Here is a 24,611-nt window from a genome sequence, read left to right as displayed (position 1 = left end):
AATAAATGTGTGACATCTACAATTCAATGTTTCCAAAACCAGGTCTGCCAGGCTGTGTCAATAGGCTGGGATGCCCTTGGCTGTCCTCTGAAGAGCAGGGTGTGATGTTGAACTTCTCTGTTCTGATACTGTGCTGCTTCCTAGTGCACCGTGTGCACGGGCTTGGAGTATGGAGGTTCGGAAAAATAATGCAGGGAGGAAACTAGAATTTATCGTGTTTCTATTTCACTAGGCACCATATTTAACATCTAACAAATCATTATTTGTTTAATCATATAATAGTCATGCAGTCACCGGACAGCCAAGGGGAGTACTTTGAAGCTGACTGCAGTGATATTCAACAATGAGGTATGTTGCAACTTTTCTAGGAGGAGTACATGAACTTAATTGTCTGACCTTGTATGAACACATCTGTCTGTATCCATCAGCTGTCTATCACCTACTTACCCATCCATCCAATTCTTACTCTGGAGATGAAAAAACTAAAGCTAGCGGTGTTGAATTTGAACGCACATCTGGCTGACTCTAAAGCCAGATGTTTGCTCTACCAAGGTGGACCAGTCTCAGCAGAGTCAAGGTGCCCAAACCTCAGAGGGCAGACTCCATGGAATTGGCTTCAGCCTTCTCAATAAGAGAGGAGGTCAGTGGAGGTCAGAAGAGGACTGACTTCTTGTGCTGCTCTCAGGGGCAGAGGAGGCCATATAGGAGGCAGGGAGTCTTCACGAGGCTCATGGTGTCCCTCCAAAGGTGCTGCTGCTTTCATTTTTTTTTTTTTTCCTGCACAACCTATTTCATTATTTTTCTTTTTACCATTGTCATGTTCTTTCTGCTCGATGGATGTTTTAGAGCTGGGTATGAGCTTATTATTTGCATCTCTTACCTTAGGGAACTAACTTCTTCAATTCACCTGTTTTTTTCCTAAAGTCTGACATCAACCCCCTCTGAGATGGGGTGTCCCAGTTCCCGGGGCGTGTGTGGATGAATGGTTCAGGACGGCTGGTGAGCAGCACTGCAGTGTTTGCAGGGATTGAATTTGCTCACTGGCCTGTCCGTGAAATACACCATGGGGGAGGGAATGTCAGATGCATTTTATAATTTAATGGAATATCTGATGTGTGGAAAATTTGGCAGAATAAATTCCTCCCAAAATAGCCCTTTCATAGAAGAGCTAACATTAAATGCATTTTAAAAATATTGCACAGTTTGCATAAATCAGAATTTTATGGAGGACATAGCGTGCTGCTCCTATTCAGCAGGGGGATTTCTGAATTTGGGCGTCTGTGGTGGTTGAGAGAAGCCTGGCAACCCCCTGGAGCCTGAGTTATTTTGCTCTGCCTTAAAGCAGTGTCCTCTCTTGGAAGGGAGGTACTGCCAGCTGGCTAACGTGGGGTTGATGGACTCTGTGCTGTGTCCTGTAGCTTCTGCTCCTATAAAGTCATCTTTGCTGAACTCTTTCTTCAACAGTAGAATGTTTAATCTAAATTATGAAGGACAGTGTCACAGGAGCGTCCAACTCTGTTTGCATAATGACAGAAGACTTTTCTGCGCTTATTCCTTACTGAGTTTGCCAGCACACTGGGCTTAGTTTGCATGCAAGGGAAATTGTGGCCCATTGCAGATCTTCAAACTTTCCACACTGGGAACACCGAAGACTCAGAGTGTTAACATATCTCCTAAGAGGCCAAGTGTGAAGGACCTGGGGTCCTCAAAGCACAGCCCTAAGACTAGCAGCATCAGCCTTACCTGGGAACTTGCTAGAAATGCAAATGATTGTGCCCCACTCCAGGCCTACTGGGTCAGAACCTCTGGGGCTGGGCCCAGCACGGATATTTTAACATGCTTTTGGGACATTCTGACTCACACCCATATTCAAGAACTCCTGGTACACAGGAGGGACAGGGAGATGGGAAGACAGAGAGCCGGGTTGAGTCTCTGCCTCCTCCTAGCTTTGTGACTGAAGACACAACTTATCCTCCTAGAATCTCAGTGTCCTCATCCCTGGGAACAATTATAACTGCCTTGCTCCTGTGATAATGGGGCTGAGGACACAAAAAAAAGAACTCAAGATGCTTGTTTTATAATCATTAGTAATAATTTGAGAACTGGTCATCAAAACACCAAACCCTTTTGTTTCTAGTTTATGAACAAAAAGCCTTGTTGTCAGCTGGATCTATACTATTAAAAATAATATTTCTCTTTGTAAGTATCAAATAGACTTGAAGAAACTCAAAGCATTTTTGCAGAGTCTAAATAGTTAACTCTTAAAACCATGTCTGTTGACCTCAAACATAAAAACCAAGGGTCACAAGCTTTGTTGTACGCAAAGGGCTGTTTCTTCTAAGAGCTCAGAATTCCCTGACAATGTAACTGGAGTCCCAGGTGGTCATGGGGGAAAAGCCACAGCCAAGACATGGAAGCCTGGCTGAGTCCCAGAAGCCAGGCTGAGGGCCGTGGCTGCTGCCCCACCACGCGTGGCTCGTACCAGTGCCTCATTCTCAGTTCTCATCGTCTTCTGCATTGCCTTGAGATCCACCCGGAACTCCTTTTCCTCCAGGGATCACTTCTCCAGTAAGGTTATTTGCTGTCAAGCCTCCTCTGTGAAGCTTGTGAGGCCCAGCTGGTGACTAAGCTCCCAGGAGACGAGAGCACTCAGCAGAGGACAAACTTTGATGTTGAGACTGGATAGACCCCAGATCTCCTGGTTCCATCATTCCAGGTATGAAGGTCTGAGTTCATTTTGGGCCCAGGAAAGCTCCTCAAATGAAAGCATTTTGTCTGGAGGGGCTGGCTACCCACCATAGCCAGAGAACACAACTAACGGATGCTGTTGATGAGGTTATGACTAGAATGACCCAACTGGATGTTTCCTCTTTGAAATGGTCTTGAGTCCCCAAGAGGGAAAGCTGCTGTAATGACAGAGTTTATTCCAATAACATAGTCCAAAATCAGTGAAATGCTTTACTTTTTCTCTTCAAGTTCACTGGAGTGTCATAAAGATTTCCCTGGAAAATTTTCAGGGGAAAGAAACTTCTCTTTGGTGGATATTTTAAAATATTGCTTGATGTTTGATGATCTCAGGGAATAATGAGGGCTTTGAGCTGTGACTGCAGGATCCAGCTCTGCTGGGGTCCATCTGCAACGTGTCCCAGTGCTGGCAAGAGGTACGGAGTTTGCTCTCCATCCTGGGTGTGTTTAGTCTGCATTTGGCTGAGACCCCATGGCCCTAACATTTCCCTCTGAGACTGAGTCAAGCACATTCTGGGGCATGCTGAGAGAAAGTCTATGCCAGGCTGTGATTCTCTTTTGAACAGGATGCATCTTAGTGCATTAATTCTCATTTGCTTAAATGCTCAGGATGTGCTTGGGTAGAAAGCATGTGCACCTTAGAACCATGATGGGCGGTCTTCTAAATCCAGATAGCAAGCAGTCTTTTGGAAGCTTATGAGATGTCAAGGATCCTGGGCCACACCAGGGCATTTCTTGATTGTCAATGATGGCAGACTCCATGGAGAGGAAGGCTGGGGTGGGCTGAGCTGTGGCCAGGACCTTCTCTCTGCCTGGGGAAACTAAAGAGTCATCTCACACTCGTGGCTGCACAATCAGGTTCTTATTACATCCCCACCAGCATCTTTCTGAGCTGGAGGCAGTTTGTTTACAGTACCTACAAAATTTCCTCATGTTGGTGACAAGAAAAATGGTCCATTTCCATAAATGGAGTTGACATTTCCAGTGCATTACGTTTCTGTCTTCCTTCATGTATGAGAAGGCGTATTGGCCTGAGAATAGCTGGGCCATCTTGGTGACCTCCTATCTAGTGTTTGCGACCTGATTTACTTATTCATTGGCTTTTCTGCTCTCAGCAAAGAGTAGAATTCAGGGAGGCCAACTATGTGTTCACAACGTGTCACCACAGGCCATGCAGCTGGGCTGTTCACGGTGGAGAGGGAGGTGATAACACTGATGTCTTCCCAAGCCCTACATGAGTATTGGGATAAAGCCCCCCCAGAAGAGAGAGTAGTACACAGCTGCCCATCCATGAGGGGGCATGGGCTGTGCCTTCTGGCTTTTATAGTTACAGCAGAACCACAGAGAAGACGAGCTGCCAGTGAATGTTTGTGAATAAAACAAACACACACACCCTGAGACCTTGGTTCTTTACGTACCTGCTGTTCAGTGCTCCTAACACCTGAGCCTGTGCCTGGATCTCCAGGGCATCTTATTAAAATGCGACCGTGCTTCTTGGATGGAGCAGGGTTGGGGCCAGAGAGGAATCTCTCCTGCATTTCTAACAAGATCTCAGGTGATGCTGAAGTAGCTGCTGACCCAACCAGACTTTCAGCAGCAAAACCCTCCGTGATGTATTCCGTGTGTTGTAGCATCACGGGATTTATTCTATCCATATCAAGTTCTACATTGAACTTGCCAGTCTATTTTACTGATCTCCATCACGTCTAACAAATGCTCCCTTCCTAATGAGAGTTGGCTGAATCACAGAAACTGCTCAATCCACGTCCAGTGACCAGATAATTCCCGTTTGATAACTGGCATCTTACACTTGTCTACTTGGGGCTTTCTTTTAGTTTTGCTTTTTAGTAGGAAATTTGCTTTCTACCACTAGATCAGGCATGAGGTTACAGTGAAATCAAAGGTTTTCAAATTTGAGGCTGTTCTGATGATTCCAACCTCCCCTCACGTATGCTGTGACAGGGAGGGACTCGGGGAATAGGATTTTCTTTTACAATTGTTTATGTATGTTGGACAAAAATTAATCTATTATTTATTTTTGAGACAGCATCTTACCCTGTTGCCCAGGCTAAAATGCAGTGGCATCATCATAGCTCACTTCAACTTCCAACTCCTGGGCTTACAGAATCCACCTGCCTCAGCCTCCTGTGTAGGTGGGACCACAGGTTTAGCCACCATGCCATGCTAATTTTTCTATTTTTATTTACTTATTTATTATTCTTATTATTTTTTTGTAGAGACAGGGTCTTGCTCTTGCTCAGGCTGGTCTTGAACTCTTGACCTAAAGTAATCTTCCCTCCTTGGCCTTCCAGGGTGTAAGGATTACAGATGTGAGCCCCTGAGCCTAGCCTGATGTCGTTTTTAAAATTCTAATTTATTGGGCTTGGTGCTGTAGCATAGTGGTTATGATGCCAGCCACATACACAGAGGGTGGCAGGTTCAAATTTGGCCTGGGCCAGCTAAACAACAATGACAACTGCAACAAAAAAATAGCCACACATTATGGAAGCTGCTTGTAGTTCCAGCTACTTGGGAGGCTGAGGCAAGAGAATTGCTTAAGCCCGAGAGTTTGGGGTTGCTGTGAACTGTGACACCATGGCACTCTACTGACATAGTGAGACCTTGTCTCCAAAAAAAAAAAAAAAAATACACAAACACTAACAACAGTTGCTGAGCAAAAAAAAAAAGGGGGGGTATAAAAAAATTCCAGTTTATTTCATATGAATCAAATGGAAAAACGAATACCATGGTGTGTTTACTTTACCTGGTTGTGTTTGATGTCCTCAGTGGGCGCACCATATGAATTCCTGTACAAAGTTGAAATTCCAGTGTTTTGAGCTAAAGAAAAAGGAAAAGAAAAGTATTAACAAAGAAAACGAGGTTTCAAATGAGGAATACTGGTTAATGAGGCAAGTACGTGTCCTAACAAAGCTTGGTTTCTCAGAAACCATTCCAAGTGGAAGAAGTTCTTTGGCCTTGAACACTTCATTTTACATCCAGATATTAAGAATGAAGAATAGTTACTCTATAAAATCCCCATAGCACGGCAGCCTCCCGTGGGAACATTCACATTACAGACAGGGTCAGGGCAGGTGCAGCAAACAGATGGTCATTTTGCAAGTTTTATTGCCTTCTTTTCTGGTGAAAACTGGTGGATAATAAAAGCTTGTCACCTGCACTGAAGCATGCAGGAGGCTGGAGAATGACAAGAATAAAATTTCTAATTTGAGCTCACAGAGGTGCTGGGGCATCTTCCAGACAGTGCATTTCTCAAGGGCCCAGAGGCCGGGCAGGGAGCACCACCTGAGTCTCCCCGGTGACCTGAGAGGCTGCAGCTTTGGACTCCTGCTTATTAGATGCAAAGACAGGAGTCCTGGCTCTGTCTTCCAGGCTGCCTGTGGTTCACCTGAAAGGGAAGAGGTCTCCTCCAGCTGCAGGAGACACATTTGCCCATGTCCTTATGCTGCAGGCTGGGAGGAAGGGCACGAGATGCCACTCTCAAAGCTGCTGAGAGGTCTATGAATTAAGAAAGTTTTGGAGGATGTTGCCTGTCCAGTTCCATAGGGTATAAAACACTCTAGAACTGAAAAGGGCTTGTCTTCCGCTTCCAGTCACTAATCGATAAGGAAATAGAATCACACTCCATACCCCCTCTCACTGTAGACACAGGTCAGGACAACACATCATTACCCACGATTTTTACTAGAAAGCACGTAATAGTGGTGCGATAAAACTCCTCTTGGAAAACTTTGCTTAACAAGTGAGAACTGAGAGCCCATTTCCAGTTTTAAAGACCACCTTGTTATTCTCTCTGCTTCAATGCAATCCTTCATGTCTCTGTGTTGTTATGAAAACCTCCAAGTCTCTCTCTCTCCTGGACCACTCCTAGGAAATCCTACATGATGGCCAAACATCCACTCTGCCTGGCTCAACTCCTTGCACAATCCTGTCCCCAAAAGCCAGAAATTGGATCACGTCTTTCCATCTGCCATTCATGCTGAGACTGCCGCTGCTAATGGCTGTGAGGTCCTCTGTGATTGGCCTTTTCTAACTCCCCACGGCATTGCTCACTCCTCTTGCTAACGGGGCCCTGGAATGCCAGCCTTCCTTCCTCCATCCAGCAGGCCATGTGAATGTAGCTTCAGGGATCCGTTACCCTGAAATGCTTTCTCCCTGGACTTTGGCTGCCTCCTTGATCATGTTGAGGTTCCAGCTCATATATGTCCTCCTGTCCCATGTCAGGTGAGGTGACTCCTCTCTCCTGCACCCACCGTCTCATTGCCCTGTGCAGTTCCTTCATCCTGCTCAACATTGTGCTGTATGATCTTGGTGAGCGCGTTCTGCTGTTCACCTCGTGTGCTGCCTGCCTTGGCCTGAGTGAAGTTCCATGAGGACGTCACCTCTGCATGTGTCCCTGGAGCCCGGGCTACTGCCTGGTCCAGTTCATGGAGTGGGTGCTCCATTTGCTGAATAGAGGAGTGAGCAACACTGAGATCAATCGACTTCAGAGCTATCACTTTCTGATGGAAAATGTCACTTCAAAAACAAGGTTCACCGATATGATCCATCTTATAAGGGTACATGTGAATCTTTCTAAATGTAGAATATAAATGTCTTAACACAATAACTAAGAAAATGACATGAAGGCTCTGTTAATCAGTTTGATGAGAGTATTTCAAATTGAATATAAAAACAGCACTCTGTACCCCATGACAGTATTAATGTACACAGCTATGATTTAATAAAACAAACAAACAAACAAACAACAAAAACAAAACAAGGTTCAATTTTGATTTTTCAGTTGCTCACAATATACTGTACTTTTTTTTGGCTGAACATTTACTCTTGAATGGGCTTGTTCTCCCTGCCGGTTCCATCTGTGGCTTCTCAGCTGAAGATCTTCCTGCTGCAGTTTTCTCCTCCTTCCTCTTCGGCTCACTTACCTGTTTGAAGGAGACTATGCATCTAAGTTAGAAAATAGAGCCAGCAAAGGAGGGCCAGGGAAGTGCTAGAATGAAAACCTGGGTGGATCTACATTTCTAAGAGCTACGTAGAAGAGAGTACAGGCCAGGCAGGGAACCACTTCCACTTCAAGCTTCCAAACGCTGCGTCTTGAGGGTGAAGCCTCCCGGGTCTCTCCCATAGCCGCAGGAACATTTCCTTGGTGGGGAATAGGGAGCTGTCCCCTGCTGCCTTATAAACAAGGAAGATGGCAGTTTTCCAGATACCTTTCAGTGCACTGAAGTTTATCCCCTGGATTTAATCTTGAATGAGAATGAATTGCTTCTGATGTGGAGACCTCGAGAAATTTGATTTTTGCAACTAAACCCTGAATGATGGTCATTTGCTACTGTGCTACAGAGTGGATGGAGGTGGGCAAGTCAACCTTTCCATTCTTACATGAAAGCCTGGTTGCCGTCTGGCTTGGCTGGGGACTCATTCATACCACTACTGAAAGGGGCAAACACCACCTTCACCACCACCACCACCAAAAGAAACACCGTCACCTCTAACCCCATCACCACGGCCACCGCTGTGATGATAACCACCAACTTTTACCCAGCATGCACGGGCTTCCGAGGAACCTTCCTATTGATATATAAACATATAATTCAATAAAGATATAATTGCTCTTCTAAGCTTGCCTCATGATTGATAGTGTAGCTCTAAATTGTATTTTTAAATAAGTTAGAACTAAGCTGTTTAAATCTCTAAATAAGGTTGAAGAACGACACATCTCAATACTGCCGTTGTCATGATCTCTGGAATTTGCTAGGAAGATTAAACATCAGAAACATATTAGATTTTATTTGTTATTTTATTATGTATACAAGGCACAATCGTGTACCACTGGAACCACTTCCACATAAACTCACACACCCACCTTCAAAGGCCTTTGGAATGATTCCACTGGGCAAGAGAGTGACAGGGAAGTTCTCAACTTAAATACTAATGCAGTCAACCTCACAATGATTCTCGTAACTATAATCTCAATGTATCATCCTGGACTGCTTGTTATGTGGCTACCTAGGGCAAGAGTAATTGCAAATTGAATGGGTCAGTTGAATTGGGTGTCACTACCACTTCAGTGTAATCAGTGCAAATTAGATTCTCCACTGAATGTGCCCACTCCAGGGACTCAGTGTTCAGATTTATAACTTTCTTTGTTCATGTTCACCTATAATTGGGGCCATATTTATTGTGAAAAAACAGTGAATGAGAATACTAAACTATGGCCCACATAACAAGCCCAGCTCTCCCATTCAGGAGACAATTCAGGAGCCAGGGCGGGACACTTGCTCCCTGGTAGAGCCTGCGCGGGAAGGCAGAATGTTGTGCCGGGGGTGGGACACACGCATCTGTTTATCATGCTTTTCTTTATGCAGCTGTACAGCGTGAACACAGAAAACACTGCCGCTGGGGTAAATACACTTGCTATTAGAAAAATTTATCTTGGCTGTCCTGGATTTGGAAGGCATTTTAATAAATCATCCAATTTTTCTATTCTGTTTCCCTGAAGGTCTGCATCTAAATCATATCAGAGAACTCCGCGTCATGCTTTAAGATCCCTCTGATTAGAGGGTCTCAGCGTCTCTGCAGAGTGTGCCCTTTGCACCCTAGTCTTAGGAATTATCTAATCCTGGCATGTTCAACCTTTTTTATTTTCTGTTGCATATGCAACATGCAAATATGTCTTGGGCCGCACATTAAATACACAAATACTAAGCAAAGGTGAAGAGCAAAGTCCAGGGACCCATGCATACTTTTTGAGATATCCAACACCAAAGATAAATAAGCAGAACAGTCACGGCCTCTGGCTGAACACCCCTGAAAATCCCATGTGTCCTCATGGCCGATTTTTGGGAGGGATCCATGTGGCAAAATAGGAATGGAGTCCCCTGTTAGAGGTCCCCAGGGCTTTGGCAGCTCTGTTTTTAAGGTAATGACCCTCTCCAAGTCCTGCTTCGGTGGAGGAGCCACGTGGGGAGGGGCTGAGGTACGAGGGAAGCCGGGACCCCCAAGGAGAACTGTACAGAGTACGTGGCCAATCAGGCAAGCTGGTTATAAGCTGGGCTGCAGCTGCATGGGGCTGGAGGAGCAGGACAAGCACCAATTTTGGCTTCCACAGAGTCTGAGCAGATGAGAAAGGAAAGACAATGAGTATGATGGGGAGGGATGCGGGCTAAGAGACCAATGCTCCCTCCGAAAACTGCGGCCATCAGCTTTAGGGAAGCTCCTTGGGAGTCTGTCGTGGTAAGAGGATGTATCATGGCAAGACGAGAATGGCAATAGGAATCCTATGGGGTTCCCTTAAATCCTCTGCCCCCAAGCTCTCCCTCCCCTCCTCCTCTCTGTTCCCTCCATACTTAAGGGTTGAAGTGGCAATACCGTCTCCGCCATTTAGAATCCCCTCCACTGTGAGTTACACCAACAGGGAAGAGGTCTATGGAGACTCCACTCTTGAATTTGAGGGATTATGTCTTGGGTGAATGCGAAGGAAAGATGGAGATGAAGTGTGTATAGAACACATTTTCTATTAGCTCTTTTCAGAAGTAAGATGCTTAGTTTTTATACCTCTGGCTGCATCTCCTTTCCAATTCCTGGGAATTATCCCTATGGAGTTCTCAGGTGACCTGTCAGCTGCTGAGACTCCGGCTGGGCTGCAGAGCGTTGCCTGGTGCCCTGTGCCGGGCTGATCCCCAGCTCCGCGAAGGAGGCTCGGGCTGTGCTCACCTGTCATGGTGTCTTTCCTAGAGGTGTGTTCGCCTTTAGTTCCGTGGTACGTGGCGTTGCTGCCGGTGGACTCGTAGTCTGTTTTCCTTTCTTTGAGGCTGATCATTTCCCGAGGTGAAGCTGGGGCACTTGCTACATAAAGAGACCAAAGGGATGATTTTGTGTCTCACTCCATAGCACGGACCCCTTTTCACAGGAATGATTCAGGTCACCGAGACGTGTGTTTGTCTCACCTGCCTGTGGACCTGATGATGCTTTGGTAGTTTGGGCTTGTGTCCTTCCCCTTCCCTCGCCCTGTGACATCTGGGGCTTTAGAGTTAAGAGGACACGTGATTTGTGACTCAGAGGCAGGTGATGTGGGGCTCTGTCCCGGGGTCACCCTCCTCAGAGAGGCATTCAGGTGGGGACATGGCCACCCAGGGTGTATCAGCAGTTTTAAGAATGAGGCTCATTTAGTTTCCTTCTTCCTTTCCTCCTTTCCTTCCTTCCCCTTCTCCTTCCGTCCTTCCTTTAATTAGATGTGTTTCAGTGGGGCTACTACTCATGCTGAAGACTCCCTGATTAAGATAAATGCAGCTTGACGTGAACTCTGAGTCACCTAGAACTGCATTCAAGAAACAACTCTCCACCCAGGGTATTTTCTGGGCCAGCATCTGGGGCAGGCTGGGAGGGCGTGGAGAGAGCTCCCCGGTCCTGCTGGATCCTCACCCCAATAGTCTCTCAGTCACACTTACACTACGGCCACTCGCTGCCTGTGGGACCAGGAGGATGCACCCTGCTATCTCTGTGTGTGCTCACTTCTAAAGGGCTGGGTTATAATTAGAGGATCCCCCTGGGAAATCCAGGACTCTCGACACACTGGTACCTGAACAGAGGAAAAGCTGAAGTTGGAGGCAGGGAAGTGAACAACATGACATTTAGTTCTGAAAGATCCCATGGCTGGGCAGCGACATAGTCGTCCTGCTGCGACTCTAAGGGGGGCTCTGTGAAGCTGGAAGGAGCAGGGACCTTAGTGACAAGGCAGCTGGCTGTGCACCTGGCCTGTGGGCTCCTCCCCTGCACCTAACTCACTATGAGCTCAGGCCTGGGGTTCCCCTGCCCTGAGGCTCTCTCCAGCTTCCTGTGCCCCAAAGTAATGCTTCCTAGTCTTGTCCAACCGGAAGACTCACCTGAGAATTTATGGATTCCAAGGCCCAACCCTGGACCTTTTGAGTCTGAGTGGTAAGCAGAGGGGCCTCTGGAGCCACCTGACTGAGCTCATCTGGGGATGACTAAGGCTGGCTTCCTGGGGAGCTCTGATTTCTAGACCAAGCCCTCCTTCCTTTGCTGGTGTCCAGCCCGCCCAGCCAAGCCTGTCTGCCTTTGAGCTCATTGTCCGCACCTCTGCAGGATCTTTCAACTCCAGCCCCTGGGCCCGTGGTTCCCTAATGTGCCTCTCTTTTCACTGAGTCACTTCATCAGGTTTCTCAGGCTTAGCATCTTCTGTGCAGAAACCCCACACTCGCCACAGAGGGGGACAGAAACGTGACTCAGTTGCACTCTCTGAACTCAAGGAGCCCTCCATCAAGTGGGGAAAATGGACATACAAATAAGCCATAATGAGAGGCAGACGGGCTCAAGAGAAGTCACAGCCAAATGCTGGGTGTGGGTCTTTGCTCGCCCTTCTCTGGAAGGGCTCTTAAGCCCCCCTAAACCTTCCAAAATAAAATCAAGCTCAATGTTCACCTCTGGAAGCCCTCAGAGGGTTTCTATCCTTGCCACCCATTACAATTAATCACCTAGAATCCTTTTTAAAAACTCCTGAGGCATGAGCCCTACTCAGCAGTGGCTGGCCAGAAGCTCTGGCTGTAAACCCAGCAGGCAGACAGGGAAGGGATCTCCGCAGCTCTGACAGGTGCCATGCTCTCGTGGTGCCATGATGACCCAGGAGTGGCAACAAGTGGGTCTCATGTTGCCTCTCTCAGGCCTCCTTAAGCCTGTGCACGTGGAGGAGAGAACACCCAGGCACTGCCATTAGGGAGGAGGCCTGTGACACGGACAGAGATTGGGACCGGAGGGGCAGCCACCACATCTCACGTACAGCTGAGTCCTTACCAAGCCTGGGACATACCAAGGTTCTGTGTGAAGCTCCTACCTGCCCTGTGCTGCCCCCCTCCCCCTCTAAGCACCACTCCTCTCCTCCCCTGTCCCCTTGCTCCTTTGCTCTGGGTCTTTCTGCACCAAGGTTGGCCTTTTATGAGTTACTGCTATACAGTCACAAAAAGACAATATTCTGGAGCTTCTTGAATCTTTTAAAATTAGAATCTAATATTGCACAGATGGTGGTGTTTATTAAACCATATCAAGTGTGTAATTATCTCCTGAGACCTCACATGTGGTGACTCTGAGTCGCCAATAAATCAGAATTGAGTTCTGGGAAAAATCAAATCATGCAAACAAGTGTTTACGGGGTGTCCGGATGTGCCTGGCCTAGGAAATGCCAAGGCAATGTGCGGTGGCTGAACGGCTGGCGGGACATCCATGGCCCACTGCTCCTGGGAGAGGCTGATTCTCCGCCCCAGCGCCTGCCGATCTGTTATTCCATTTCATCTGCCTAACGTTGATTGGCTCACTGTTCTTAATAATTGCAGCTTTTAGAAAGACACCGTCCTTATGCTTCCTAGACTCAGAGCTCTTTATCTTTCTAAGCCTGCCAGGGTTATGGAAATAAATAGGCATAAGGGAGCATCTCTGGGCTTCTGAGATTGGTAGACGCCAGCTAAGTACATGGGGATTAAACTACATCAACCCTTCTCATCTAGGTTTGGACTGATAGTTAAAAGGGTTAGACTAAACAGTACAAGTAGTAGAACTTCCATAGCTGACCACCTTCCTACACTGACCACCTCCTTAAGTTGACCTAATTTTCTAATTTTCATAGACTGGACATGCATAACATGTACGCATCAGTACAATAGGCCTAGTTCCTTATGGTGACCACCTCTAGTGTTGACCAGTTTGTCACAGTCCTTTGGGTGGTCAACTTACAGAGCTTCTAACTGTATACGTTTTCATGGAGCTGAGAAACATTCTCCATCCCTTTCTGATTTTCCATGTCATTCTGATAGCAAAGTCTGGTGTACAGTTATATACTTGTCCTCAGGTTAGAGAGGCCACTCTACTGGGCAATGCCTTCTGTCAGGTCCCCCCTACCCAACCCTGTGCTGTTTCAGAAAATATGATTTCTTCAGTGAGGGGTGGGAGGAGAGTAAGGAGACAGAAAGCTTCCATAAATCAAAGCGCATGGAGCTGAATCTGTGAGTGCATATAATTATTTATCCATCCTTCACTCTCAGGACAAAAATAAAAATGCAGAAATCAAAACAGAAGTTTTAAAAACTTAAACTTTGAGTAAAACAATAAAACCCATGGCATTCATATGACTCAATGATGAGTTCATAGTTGGCTTTTCATAATCTTTGGCATTTATTTCATGTGACTGCAAAAAGGTATAAAGTATGTCTGCATGTAAAGAAAAAAAGCTCAAAATTTAAGCAATAGGAATGTGATAAAACTAGGAAAAAATTAAATGGGATGATATACAAGTTGTAGTTAGTTATAATAAGGACCTGCCAGTGATTTATCTGCTGGGGGTAGGTAATGATAAAAAGCTAATCAGACAGGGAATCGTTATGGAGCCCAATCTAAGTCATACTAAAGGAAGAAACAGCACATCCTACCCCCTGTAGTCTGTTGTCCCAATCATGACAAATACAACACAACTCAAACTATTTCCAGTTGGGAAATCCCAGATTTGCAAACACTTGATAATTTTCTTTCTACTTGCTCCTCATTGAGTGCAGGTTTGGGATACGAATTTCATGCATTTGAAACTCATCAGAGAGAGATTTGTTCTGAGTCTGTGTGTACACAACATGAAGGGGCCATGGCAGTAAAAAGCAAACAGATTCATTTCATGTTTCTGGCAGAAGTCTGACTGGACCGGGCCCCCCTTGTGTAGGTAGGGTGGTTAAGGGACCTGCTCAAGGGCTGTAAAGGCCCCTCTTACCTGAGCGGTTATTGGGAGACGCGCGCACAGGGGAGATGGAGGGCGTGCGGGAGGAGGAGTAGGGCCTTTGCCGATCCCTCTCGATGGTTGAAGACGAGGCTACAAAGTGATACTGTGACCATCCATCCTGCAAGAGACAGCGCGCCCGTTACACAGAGAAGACCTCGCTGTGCCTGATACTCTGGGACGACAGCGCGACTCTTCACCTCCTGGCATTTCCAAGTTCCAAGCGCTCAGATTTGCAAAACAAAACATTTCTACATCAGCAGAGATTACACAGCCCTGCGCCATCATCAAGGTTAACAGACAGGGATGTGAAATGAGACTCCTGCTTCCCCTCCAGACAGCCCGGCAAGGCAGGGCTTGCTTTAAGTGCCCACTTTCCTTCACAGACGTTGAACAAATGGATACATGGTCTATTTACACATTTGCTTTGGCCCAGAAGCTTTTATTTAAATGAAAATAGGATGCTCAGAATGTCAGATGACCCTGAAACTTTCTGTCCTTTGCTTACCCGGTTCCAGTTTTCTCGCTTCAAGATCTTCCAAAAGTGCTTCCTCTGTGGCTCCCACACCCTGTGGTCCCCACACCGGGAAGCAGCTCCCTTCCCATTTCTCTCTCTCTGGTTGTTCCCAACCTCCTTCTCTGATGCAAATGCCCCCTCCCACCTGCATCCAAGCTGGGACATTGTCTAGTTCACCCCAGGAATTCTATTTTTCAATTTAGAGCATATTCAGAATGTGTCTTACCAGGAATCCATTAGCCTTCCAATGTTTGGTTAATACAAAAAGCATATATGTCGTGTATTACTTTTCATCATAAAAACCGTAATAAATACATTAGGGGTTATTATGTGAATTTAGAGAGCATATAATTCCACCTTCCCCACTCAGAGAGCCCCTATTAATCTGTTAACAACTATTTCCTTCCACTCTTTTTTCTTTTTAAATTCGTTTTTATTTCTATCAAAGTAACATGTTGGAGAGTACTGACACAGCAAAGAAAAGCAGGCACTAGCCTAAAACCCAGTTCCTCCTTCACAGAGGCAATTGTTTCCCATTCTTTTTTTTTTTTTTTTTGGCCAGGGCTGGGTTTGAACCTGCCACCTCCTGCATAGAGGGCCAGCTCCCTACCCTTTTGAGCCACAGGTGCCATCCTGTTTTTCATTCTTTTATTTTTGTTTTTCCAATAATATTTAGATTTGTAGGGAGCTCAATGTCTTATAGGGAATCATTGAAAATGTAAAAAATATTCGTACCCCCTTAATACTTTGAAAAAAAAAAAAAACTAGACAACCAAGCAGCAAGCTTGTTTGCTTTTCTCCAGCCACATTCAGCCACTCTAGGGTAGGAGGAGTCAGTAGAGTTGGCAGGGGACAGGGAATGCCATGGAAGCCCATGGAATTGAAGCCGGGCAGAGAGGAACATGGGGATGTGAGGAAGGAGACAGAGATGGAAGATTGGTCAGACGCAGAATAGAGAGATTAGAGGTGCTAAGAGGGCCAGGCTGGGGTGGGCATCACAGGACGGGAGAGGAAGAGGCGGCAGGTAATGGATATGAGGGGTCGCTGAGGGAGGACCAGGGACAGAGGGAAAAGGACCAGGAGGTGGGTGGACGGCGGAGTAGTGGGACTGTGGGCTGTTCAGAGCCTTTGAGTGAGCAGAGTCCAGGTAATGACCAGCAGCCCAGGAGGCCTGGCTAACTGGTGATAACTGAGGAGGGAGGCAGGGCATGAGGTGTAACTGCTTCCTTAGGGACAGGTGGGGGTCTGTCACGGTGAGGGTAGCTATCATGGCGGAGGAGAAAATGCCTCCATTGAATTCTGTGCGATTTAAGATCCTCTGGAGGGTGGGGCTGGGACAGAGGAGAGGCCTTTTTTTTTTTTTTTTTTTGAGACAGAATCTCACTATGTTGCCCTTGGTAGAGTGCCATGGTGTCATAGCTCATAGCAACCTCAAACTCTTGGGCTCAAGAAATTCTCTCGCCTCAGCCTCCCTTGTAGCTGGAACTAAATGGCCCTGCCATGATGCCTGCCTATTTTTTTATTTGTTTGTTTTTAGCAGGCTCAGGCTGGGTTTGAACCCACCAGCCCTAGTGCATGTGGCTGGCACCCTAATCACTGAGCTATGGATGCGGAGCCAGGAGGGGCAGTCTTACCAAAAACACCTGCAGGATGAAACATGTTTCAAAAGCACATGCATGGATTACTCTGGTATAGGAACAATTTTAAAAATAGTTTTAAAAAGAAATGCCTTTCTTTTGAAGGAAATGCTTTGTCTACCCTAAAAACTTTGAATATGACCAAATGGGGGGGGGGCAGACCATTTTATGTCTGTCCTATTGCAATGTAGAAGGTATGCTGTGCAGTTCTGGGGGGTGGGTTGGGCACTGCTTTACTTAAACCGTCGGCTTCTTCTGCTGTGTATTGTTAAAGGCAAACATGGCATTTTATAGTGTGAATACTGGCTAATATTTCAAATGTTCTAAGACTCAAGGAGACACCGGCTATAAACATGGCACAACTACAGGTGTGGTTGTATTTGGTGGGGGGGCCATGGACGGCTCAGCATCTCTCGTGTGCAGGTGATTGGAGGTCTATTGTTCCGTAGTTCAGACTTTACATGGTTTAGGTTCCTTGAAACCATTTTAGTATATGCATTTCTGGAAGTGTCAGGAAAGTAGATGTAGTAACAAAATTGCTTATAAAGAGTACCAAAAAAATCCTTTCCAGTCCTTCATAAGATTCAATCCTGAAATACCAATGAATGACAGAAATGTGATCTTGCACATGACTTGTTCTGCGGTGATGGGACTGGCAGGGCCCCCAGGAGAGGCGTGTGGTGCAACCCCAAGTCAGAGGCCTCAGGGAGTTGCGAAGGGGTGTGTGGACAGGGAATCCCAGTGAAAGCGGCAGAGTGGACCCAACTAAGGCTCCTGATAAGAGCCGTTTCCTGTGCCCTGGCTTGGGAGCCCCAGGAGGAGCACAAGGAGGAGGTGACCTCTATCTTCCCTCCCATTCACTGCCACACAGTAAAAGCTGCAACGGCCAAACTATGGAATCCGACAATGCCCTTAAAAATGTTAAGAGACTTCAACATTTTTGTTCTGCTAGTGCATACTGTCAGTCCCCCGTACCCTTGGGCTCTACATCCATGGATCCAACCAAACGTGGATGAAAACAATTTGGAAAAAAAAGTCTGTGTTGAACATGCAGCAACTTTTTCTTCTTGTCCTCATTCCCTAAACAATACAGTATAACAACTATTCACACAGCGTTTACATTGTAGGCGGTATTACGAGTCTAGAAATGATTTGAAGTGTGCAGCAAAATGCACAAGGGTTACATGCAATCCCTGTGCCATTTTACAGCAGGGACTTGGGCATCCGCTGATGTTTCCCTGCGGGGGGTCCTGGAACCAATCCCCCATGGATCCCGAGTGTTCGGAACTCATGTAACACTAGATGCCCGAGACCAGGATGCAGCTGGTCTGCCGTACAGAGCCATCAATACTCATTACAAACACAGTTACGCTGAGTAATTAGTTACCTTGGGGATAAATCTCTCAGTCCTTCACATCTTCTTTTGTGTAGAATTTTGGGTCATTCCATTGAAAAAAATGTTTTTTTTCATTGTCCCAATTAGAAAAGAAATGAAGATGTCTTTTCCTTGGCCAGGTTAGTGCTACTCCGCCATTCCCTCTGTCTCCCCAGCCACGTACGTATTTGCCATCTCGCCAACTAGCAATCAATCTATTATTCATTTACTTCCCACTGTCACTCAGAAAGGCTTGGAGGTAGTTTGCATAAATATATCCAACTCAGACACCTATCTTTTCAATTATTATTTGCCTCCTTAATCACTATTTTTTCTTGCTAAAATTTTAACTCACTGTAAGCCAGAAGATTTTTATGAAATGAGTTCTATTCTATCAAGTGCTTAACCATAGTTCCCCTTTGTGCCACCCCTACGACTTGTAGGGGTCAGATAAGAAAGCTCAGGGAAGAAAAAGGGAAAATGAAAAATAGCCACCACAACCAGGGCAGGGCTGTTAATCCTTACCGTTGACGATAAGGAACTCCTTCCATATCTGCTGTTCACCTCCAGCAGAATGACCCACAAGTTGTGCCCTTCAGCTCAAGGCCCAGCTAAGCTGTCAAAAATGTGATATGATATCTGCGCTTCAAATTGGTTTTTATTTTTAACACATTAAACTTAAAACTGGAGGTTGTTAAATTGTTCCAAGTATATGGAGATAGAACTCCAAAAGGGAAGAGGAGTTCAAAGTCACTGAACTTTAAATTGCCACCAGGAATAATCTGATTTTCTTTATCGTACCCTTTAGCTGTCCTTCCACCAGTTTCAGCTTCTATGTGAAAGTTTCTGATGCATTTCTTTATGAAACTGTATTATTCCCCAAAGCTACGATCACCCACGTGGGCACTTCCAGTAGGTTAGAGGGCTCAAGAGTTTGCCCCCCACGGCCTCAGTACCACTGGTCTTCACTGTGATGCCTAGGACACGGCCACTCTGGTTAGTGGCTGCTTCCCCTTATGTATTCTGAGGTCCCTGAATTTATAACACTCCCATTTTATATTTTTGAACATCCGGCAAGCATTGCCAAGAAGCATGTGTTACTAGAGAGATTTCTATTAGCAGAATTTAGATGAAGGGACTGGTCAACACAGAAGCCGTGCTGAGGACGACGCACACGCTCATGCCAGAGATTCTTATTCCAGAAACTGTGCATGACGTTCACTTCAGATCTGCATGGGAGTTTATTAGGTTTGTGTGCAGAGGATGAGCTAGGACCCTTTGTTCAGGCTCAGAGCTGCTCTCAGGAACATTGTCTCATTATCTGATGTGCTGAGCCGGGGTGTCTTAGTACACAGAGAGAGGGTCAGCCCTTCCCTGCCAGGGCATTTGAGTACTCTAAGGACTGGTGCGCCCTGACTCTGACTCAGCTTCTTTTCCAGACATTAAGGGCAACATGACCCATCACTCAAATCAGGAGTTTTAACAATAGTAATGCCTGGGCCCCAGCCTGAGCATCTGTTTAGATTGTTCTGGGTAGAAGCTAGGCACCATTGCTTTCAAAAGCTCCCCTTCTCCCCCCAGTTGATGCAAATGAATAGCTATGGTGGGAACCCGTGGCTTGGAGTTTCTTTGCACAGGTGGCAGTGACAGGCTGGGGTATAAGAATACATTTTTAAAGTGAAATCTCAGGAGGCCCTTCAGTTGCCATTGCCAAAGTGATTTCTAAAGGATCAAAGATATGCTGCAACCTCAGGTGAGTGAGCTGCCACGCCTGCTACGCCCCGACCACACCTGGTGCCCAACATTCCCTGGCCACGAGACTCAATCTCACACACCCACACCTTTCCTGGAGCAGTTTTCAAGACCGAGCAGGACACTTTTCCTTTGTTTACCTGTCAACCCTTGTCCTGCCTGGTTTTGTGTTCCATGAACAACAGGCATGAGGTGTTGTGTCCATGACGCGGCTATTGCTCAATGAATGATGCTTCTGGAGTTTGCGGATTTCAGTAACGTGACCACCTTTCTTCCCCCACTACTAACAACAGGCTCTTGCATTATGCCACAGACTCCGGCAATCCTCCGTCTCCTCAGCCGTGAGGCAGGGATGGCCCCTGTTTACACCTGAAGCCCTGATATCTAGCATGGCACCTGGACGGTGCCTACTACCTTCTAGCTGAAGTCAATGACCTAAGGTGACAGTATTAATTATCATACAATAAATGATAATCAGTTTCTCAGTTTTTATAGCTAGCCTCTATACTTCTCCTACTCTGCAGTTCTATGATAACTAAAGATTAGAGCCTCGTGGTTTTTTAAATTTCAGCAACGGCATCAGAATCATCTGCTGCTGGTGCCTCTGCCTTTTGGCACGTAGTTGCAACTGAGCCGAAGGTTGTGTTCCTTTAGGCAAAATAGTACCTAACGCCAGTGAAAAGTGGCCTTCGGTTTGCGGCTCTTTAAATGGTAATTCCTCTCAGCTGCCTACATTTCACTGTGAGGTATACAAAATTGCCTCCTCTTTAACCAATCTCGAAAATAATTGTGCAGCGTCATTATTTCTGCCACATCTGGCCCCCGGATTTGTGCTGACTCAGTCAGATCATGTGGCTCATCCCTCCAGGCTTCTTGTGTCACACAGCTCAGAAAACATTAGAACGTGCCCATAGCAGATACACTCAGTTCTTCCCAAACACAGATCCTTAGGAGAAGCAGGAGAAAAGGATGAGAAGAAATAATGTATCACACTGCTCATTTGATCTGCTCCCATTTCTTCCAGGGTTGGGTATAGCTGGCTGCACTTACTTCCTGAAGGTGCCCACTGAATACGTCACCTGTGGGAACCTTGCAGGGCAGGCCATAGTGGTGACCAGTCGGGACTCCAGAAAGCATGTGGAGCATGTCGAGAGAGAATGCAGGGGGGTGGGACATGCGTGCACACACTCCCCCCCACCCCTGCCCCGACCACCAGACAACAGCCTGCCGCTGCAAGGTGAGAACACTCCTCCTCCTGCTGAACCAGAGACAAGATGGAGAGGGACACTCAAGGTAGGAGGGAAGAAAGTTGGGAGGATTTGGTAATTAGGGAGCCAGCAACAGGGTTAAACACCTCATGAACGTGCTCCAGGACTTGAGATTTAACAGGAAAGAGAATGTTGAGTTACCTACTGTGGCTTCTGACCTCTGCTTCTGGAAGAAGACGCCTGGCAGAGACCTGACCCCATGGGGTTCCGGGGGACACCACTAGGGAATAACTACAGCTGTGCTAATAAGTTCAGTGTTGACAATTGTTCCTATTGAAGATACTGTCAATAAGAGTTTTGAACGTTTTGTTTTCCATCCTTAGAAGTTAGACTCAACAAATCTTATGATAAAGGACACCACTAACTCGGATAAACAATTAACCTTGAAAATGAACAATGGTTGTTTATTTCCGCTGGGGATACTAGTTGGAACCCCAAATAATTACTAGGACAGTTTGTGGTCATTCCTTTTTTTCTCTGTGTTTTTTAAATAGCCCTGGAACTTCCTTAGTCTGTTGAGACTGACTTGTTCTCTAGACAAAGATTTCTCTGTGGGTACACGTATTACAGAGACTATTTTTTGTGAAGTAACAAATACAAGTTTTTCGCCTCAGCTGTCCTTGAGGGCTCTAGAGCCCAAGAAGCTTGTCAATTCAAATTTTCTTTGAGTGACTTGAGATGTAAAGAAAAGTGTGGCAAAAATCCACTGTGCTTTTAGCAACCCAGCTGACCCAGGCATCAGCCTCCAACACTTAGGGCTTGGGATTACATTCACAAGCAAGACTTCATCAGAGACCTACTTTTCAAATGAAATTCAAAACATGAACCGTCATCATCCTCTGAATAAGGTAACCAGCGAAGGCACGAGTGAATGCTCACGTGTCAAAACGTGATTGCTCACAGTGATGCCAGTTTTGTAGTCATTTAAGTGGAATAAGTCTATTAATGTAATCACATTAAGCAGAGAAAGAAAAGATTCCAAATAAGTGGTAGTTATATGCACATCCTCCTTATTTCAATAAAAGGAATTAAATAGAAAAAACTGGAGGTAGAATATTCTGATGCACACTCTGTGGGACTAAACACTAAGCTTAACAACGGAACCTTCAACTCCTCTTTGCTGTAATAAAAGCAGCTCCCATCTATGTTTAAGGTAAACTGTTTGTTAAAGATTCATTAAAACTAATTCCATCAACAATTCCGAAAGCTATTAAAGTTAAATATTTAAACTAAATTTTAAGGGCCAAAAGGGAGTATTTGCAGTTTAATGTACAAATAAATACCACCTGACACACCAGTTACTTTCATTAGTTTGTTTCACCTCGGTTGCTTCTAACGAAATTTAATTAAATTGCTTTGGCTACTTCAAGGTACAGTATATATATAAGGAAAAGGATCTTGTGCAATATGACCTTTTAAGAGAAAATACGGTGTAAATCCACTTAGAAATTCAGTCTATGGCCATTGGCCTAATTCTAAAGAACCAGTATCACCAAGAAGACTTGATAAGTGGGAAAGAACACTGCTGATTTTGCTGAAGAAAGAATTCCACTGCTAACTGCCAGTAGTTAATTGGTACCAATGGAAGGCAGAAAACAAAAACAATGAAACAAAAACACCCAGGAAATTGAAATAAGACTAAATCAGTCCCCTTAGTTCCTCGGTTTTGTTTTTGAAGCTTAAAACAAAGTCCTGACTTGGATGAGCTTTAATAATGTCCTTTGTGCTCCACTTAGTTCTGGAAAGTGAAATTCGGGAGAAAACTCAGCAGTCTGGTCTCCAGGTTATGAATCCAAAACGTTCAGCATCTAATACGTCATTTGGACATTCGACAAGTCGGGTGTTTTACACACGTACATCCAACGCTCACCCTGGGTTTTAACTTTGGGTTCTCCATTTCCTGAAAACGGAAGCAGAGTCTTTGATTGTGTCCTCTGTCCGCTTACACTCTGGGGTAACCACACTGTTCTTCCTGTTCAGTAACATTCATAAGTAGCTGGGAACAATGGAGAGAAGAGAAAAAGAGATGGACATGGCTCTTGAGGAGAAAATGGAGGAGGGATGGGTGTTTAAAAAATGACCACATCAGTAGTTTGTGGTCTGAGCCATGAAGGAAAAGGCAGGTTATGAAGCCTGAGAGCTGGAGGAAGTGATAGTTAAACTGACCTGGAAGTAGCCAGGCTTGGGGCGAGAGAAGGGAAGGCATTCCTGGCTGAGGTGGTGCAGAGGTTTGGGGGTGGGCACAGTAGTGTGGCTGCAGAGGAAGAACAGAGAAGGGTGGGAAGAGGGGGGCTGCAGCCATGTGACCGAGGATGAGCTCAGACAGGTGGGCAGGTCTCTATCCTGGACAAACAGGAAGCTGCTAAAGGGTGTTCATCAGATGTAGTAGCCCGTATAGCCCATGGCTAGGAGGAGTGAGAGTGATAAGTAACACCTGTAGCTCAATAATGGAACATTTTGGTGAAAAGGGCATGGGGAGGGCTTTAGCGCTCTTAATAAGCATGAGAGAGCTCCCGAGATGAGAGCAGTGGTGAATTGGCAGTCTCTACACCTGTGGTGTTAAGAGTCACAAGATCAGCTCTAAGAGTCATGAGAAGGCAGTGGGGAGCGTGCACATTCGATCACAAACCCGCTCACTCTGACTCTGTCCCTTTTCCAGCTTGCAGACGTCACTCAGCCCGGCATCTCTCTGCTGAGGATCACTAAGCTTTATGAAAGACTTCTATTGCTAAGATCTATCCTTCTAAGAAGACTGCTTCACCCTCAAAGACTCTCTCTCTCTCCTTTCTGCTAAAGTAAATAGCCCTCAGGCACCTAAGAGCAATTGCTCCTGAGCGAGATAACAGCAGTCAGTGTCTGGAACCTAGATAAGCAGGGGGCCAGAGACCTGGCCAGTCCCGGGCCCTGATAATCAGGAGCCCGGCAATGTCAGATTATGACTTTTAAAAGTATGTTTGAATTCTTAATGTAAATAGATTGAAGATGTTAAAGTTGATGTCCCCAAACCAGTTAGGCAGCAACTGCCCCAGGACCAGGGCCAGATGATGTGACACACACATGCTGTTGCCCAGGAGTACCTGCTTCCGTGCAGGCTGCTGCAGACACAGGAGGAAGCCGGAGCCTGGTCCTGAGTGCCGCATGGGAGCAGCTTACCCGCCCATCCAAACACCTGTCTAGGGTGGTCACGTGAGCAAGAAAATGTCTATGGAGCTGGCCCATTAGATGTCCAAATGGGAGTGTTGGAGCTGGAGTCCTCCTGAGGACTGTGGGGCTGGTGAACACTGCAGTTTAGAGCAGCACTTTCTTTCTTTCTTTTTTTTTTAATTTTATTAAGTCAAATACACAGAGATCATAAATACGTTCATGCATATGTGGGGTACAATGTGCTGATTTTTTTTTTTTTAATACAATCTGACGTGGTTACATGGAGGCCTGAGGGGCTGATGCTTGGAGAGTGAAAAAGACACGGAAAGTCCAATCTTCATAGAAACACAACTGGGGGTGGGGTGGGAAATGAGATGAGAGGGCA

The 24,611-nt window shown here is 45.9% G+C and overlaps 1 protein-coding gene across 6 annotated transcripts in view; it reads right to left on the bottom strand.

The window, feature by feature from the left end:
* Window positions 1-24,611, bottom strand: part of CTNND2 (catenin delta 2) — an 889,124-nt gene that overhangs the window by 5,735 nt on the left and 858,778 nt on the right. For all 6 annotated transcript variants that reach the window (XM_003789546.2, XM_012805017.1, XM_012805013.1 and 3 more), the window contains 3 exons: window positions 14,528-14,654; window positions 10,480-10,611; window positions 5,510-5,583 (listed from right to left, as the gene is read on the bottom strand). In XM_003789546.2, the coding sequence (XP_003789594.1) occupies window positions 5,510-5,583; window positions 10,480-10,611; window positions 14,528-14,654 (333 nt within the window). The remainder of the gene's footprint in view (window positions 1-5,509; window positions 5,584-10,479; window positions 10,612-14,527; window positions 14,655-24,611) is intronic.

Source organism: Otolemur garnettii, unplaced genomic scaffold, assembly GCF_000181295.1.
Source record: "Otolemur garnettii isolate 467f Iridium unplaced genomic scaffold, OtoGar3 scaffold00033, whole genome shotgun sequence".
In the NCBI taxonomy this organism is placed as follows: domain Eukaryota; kingdom Metazoa; phylum Chordata; class Mammalia; order Primates; family Galagidae; genus Otolemur; species Otolemur garnettii.
Note: the sequence above shows the minus strand (reverse complement) of the source record. Positions and strands in the feature narration are given on the sequence as shown.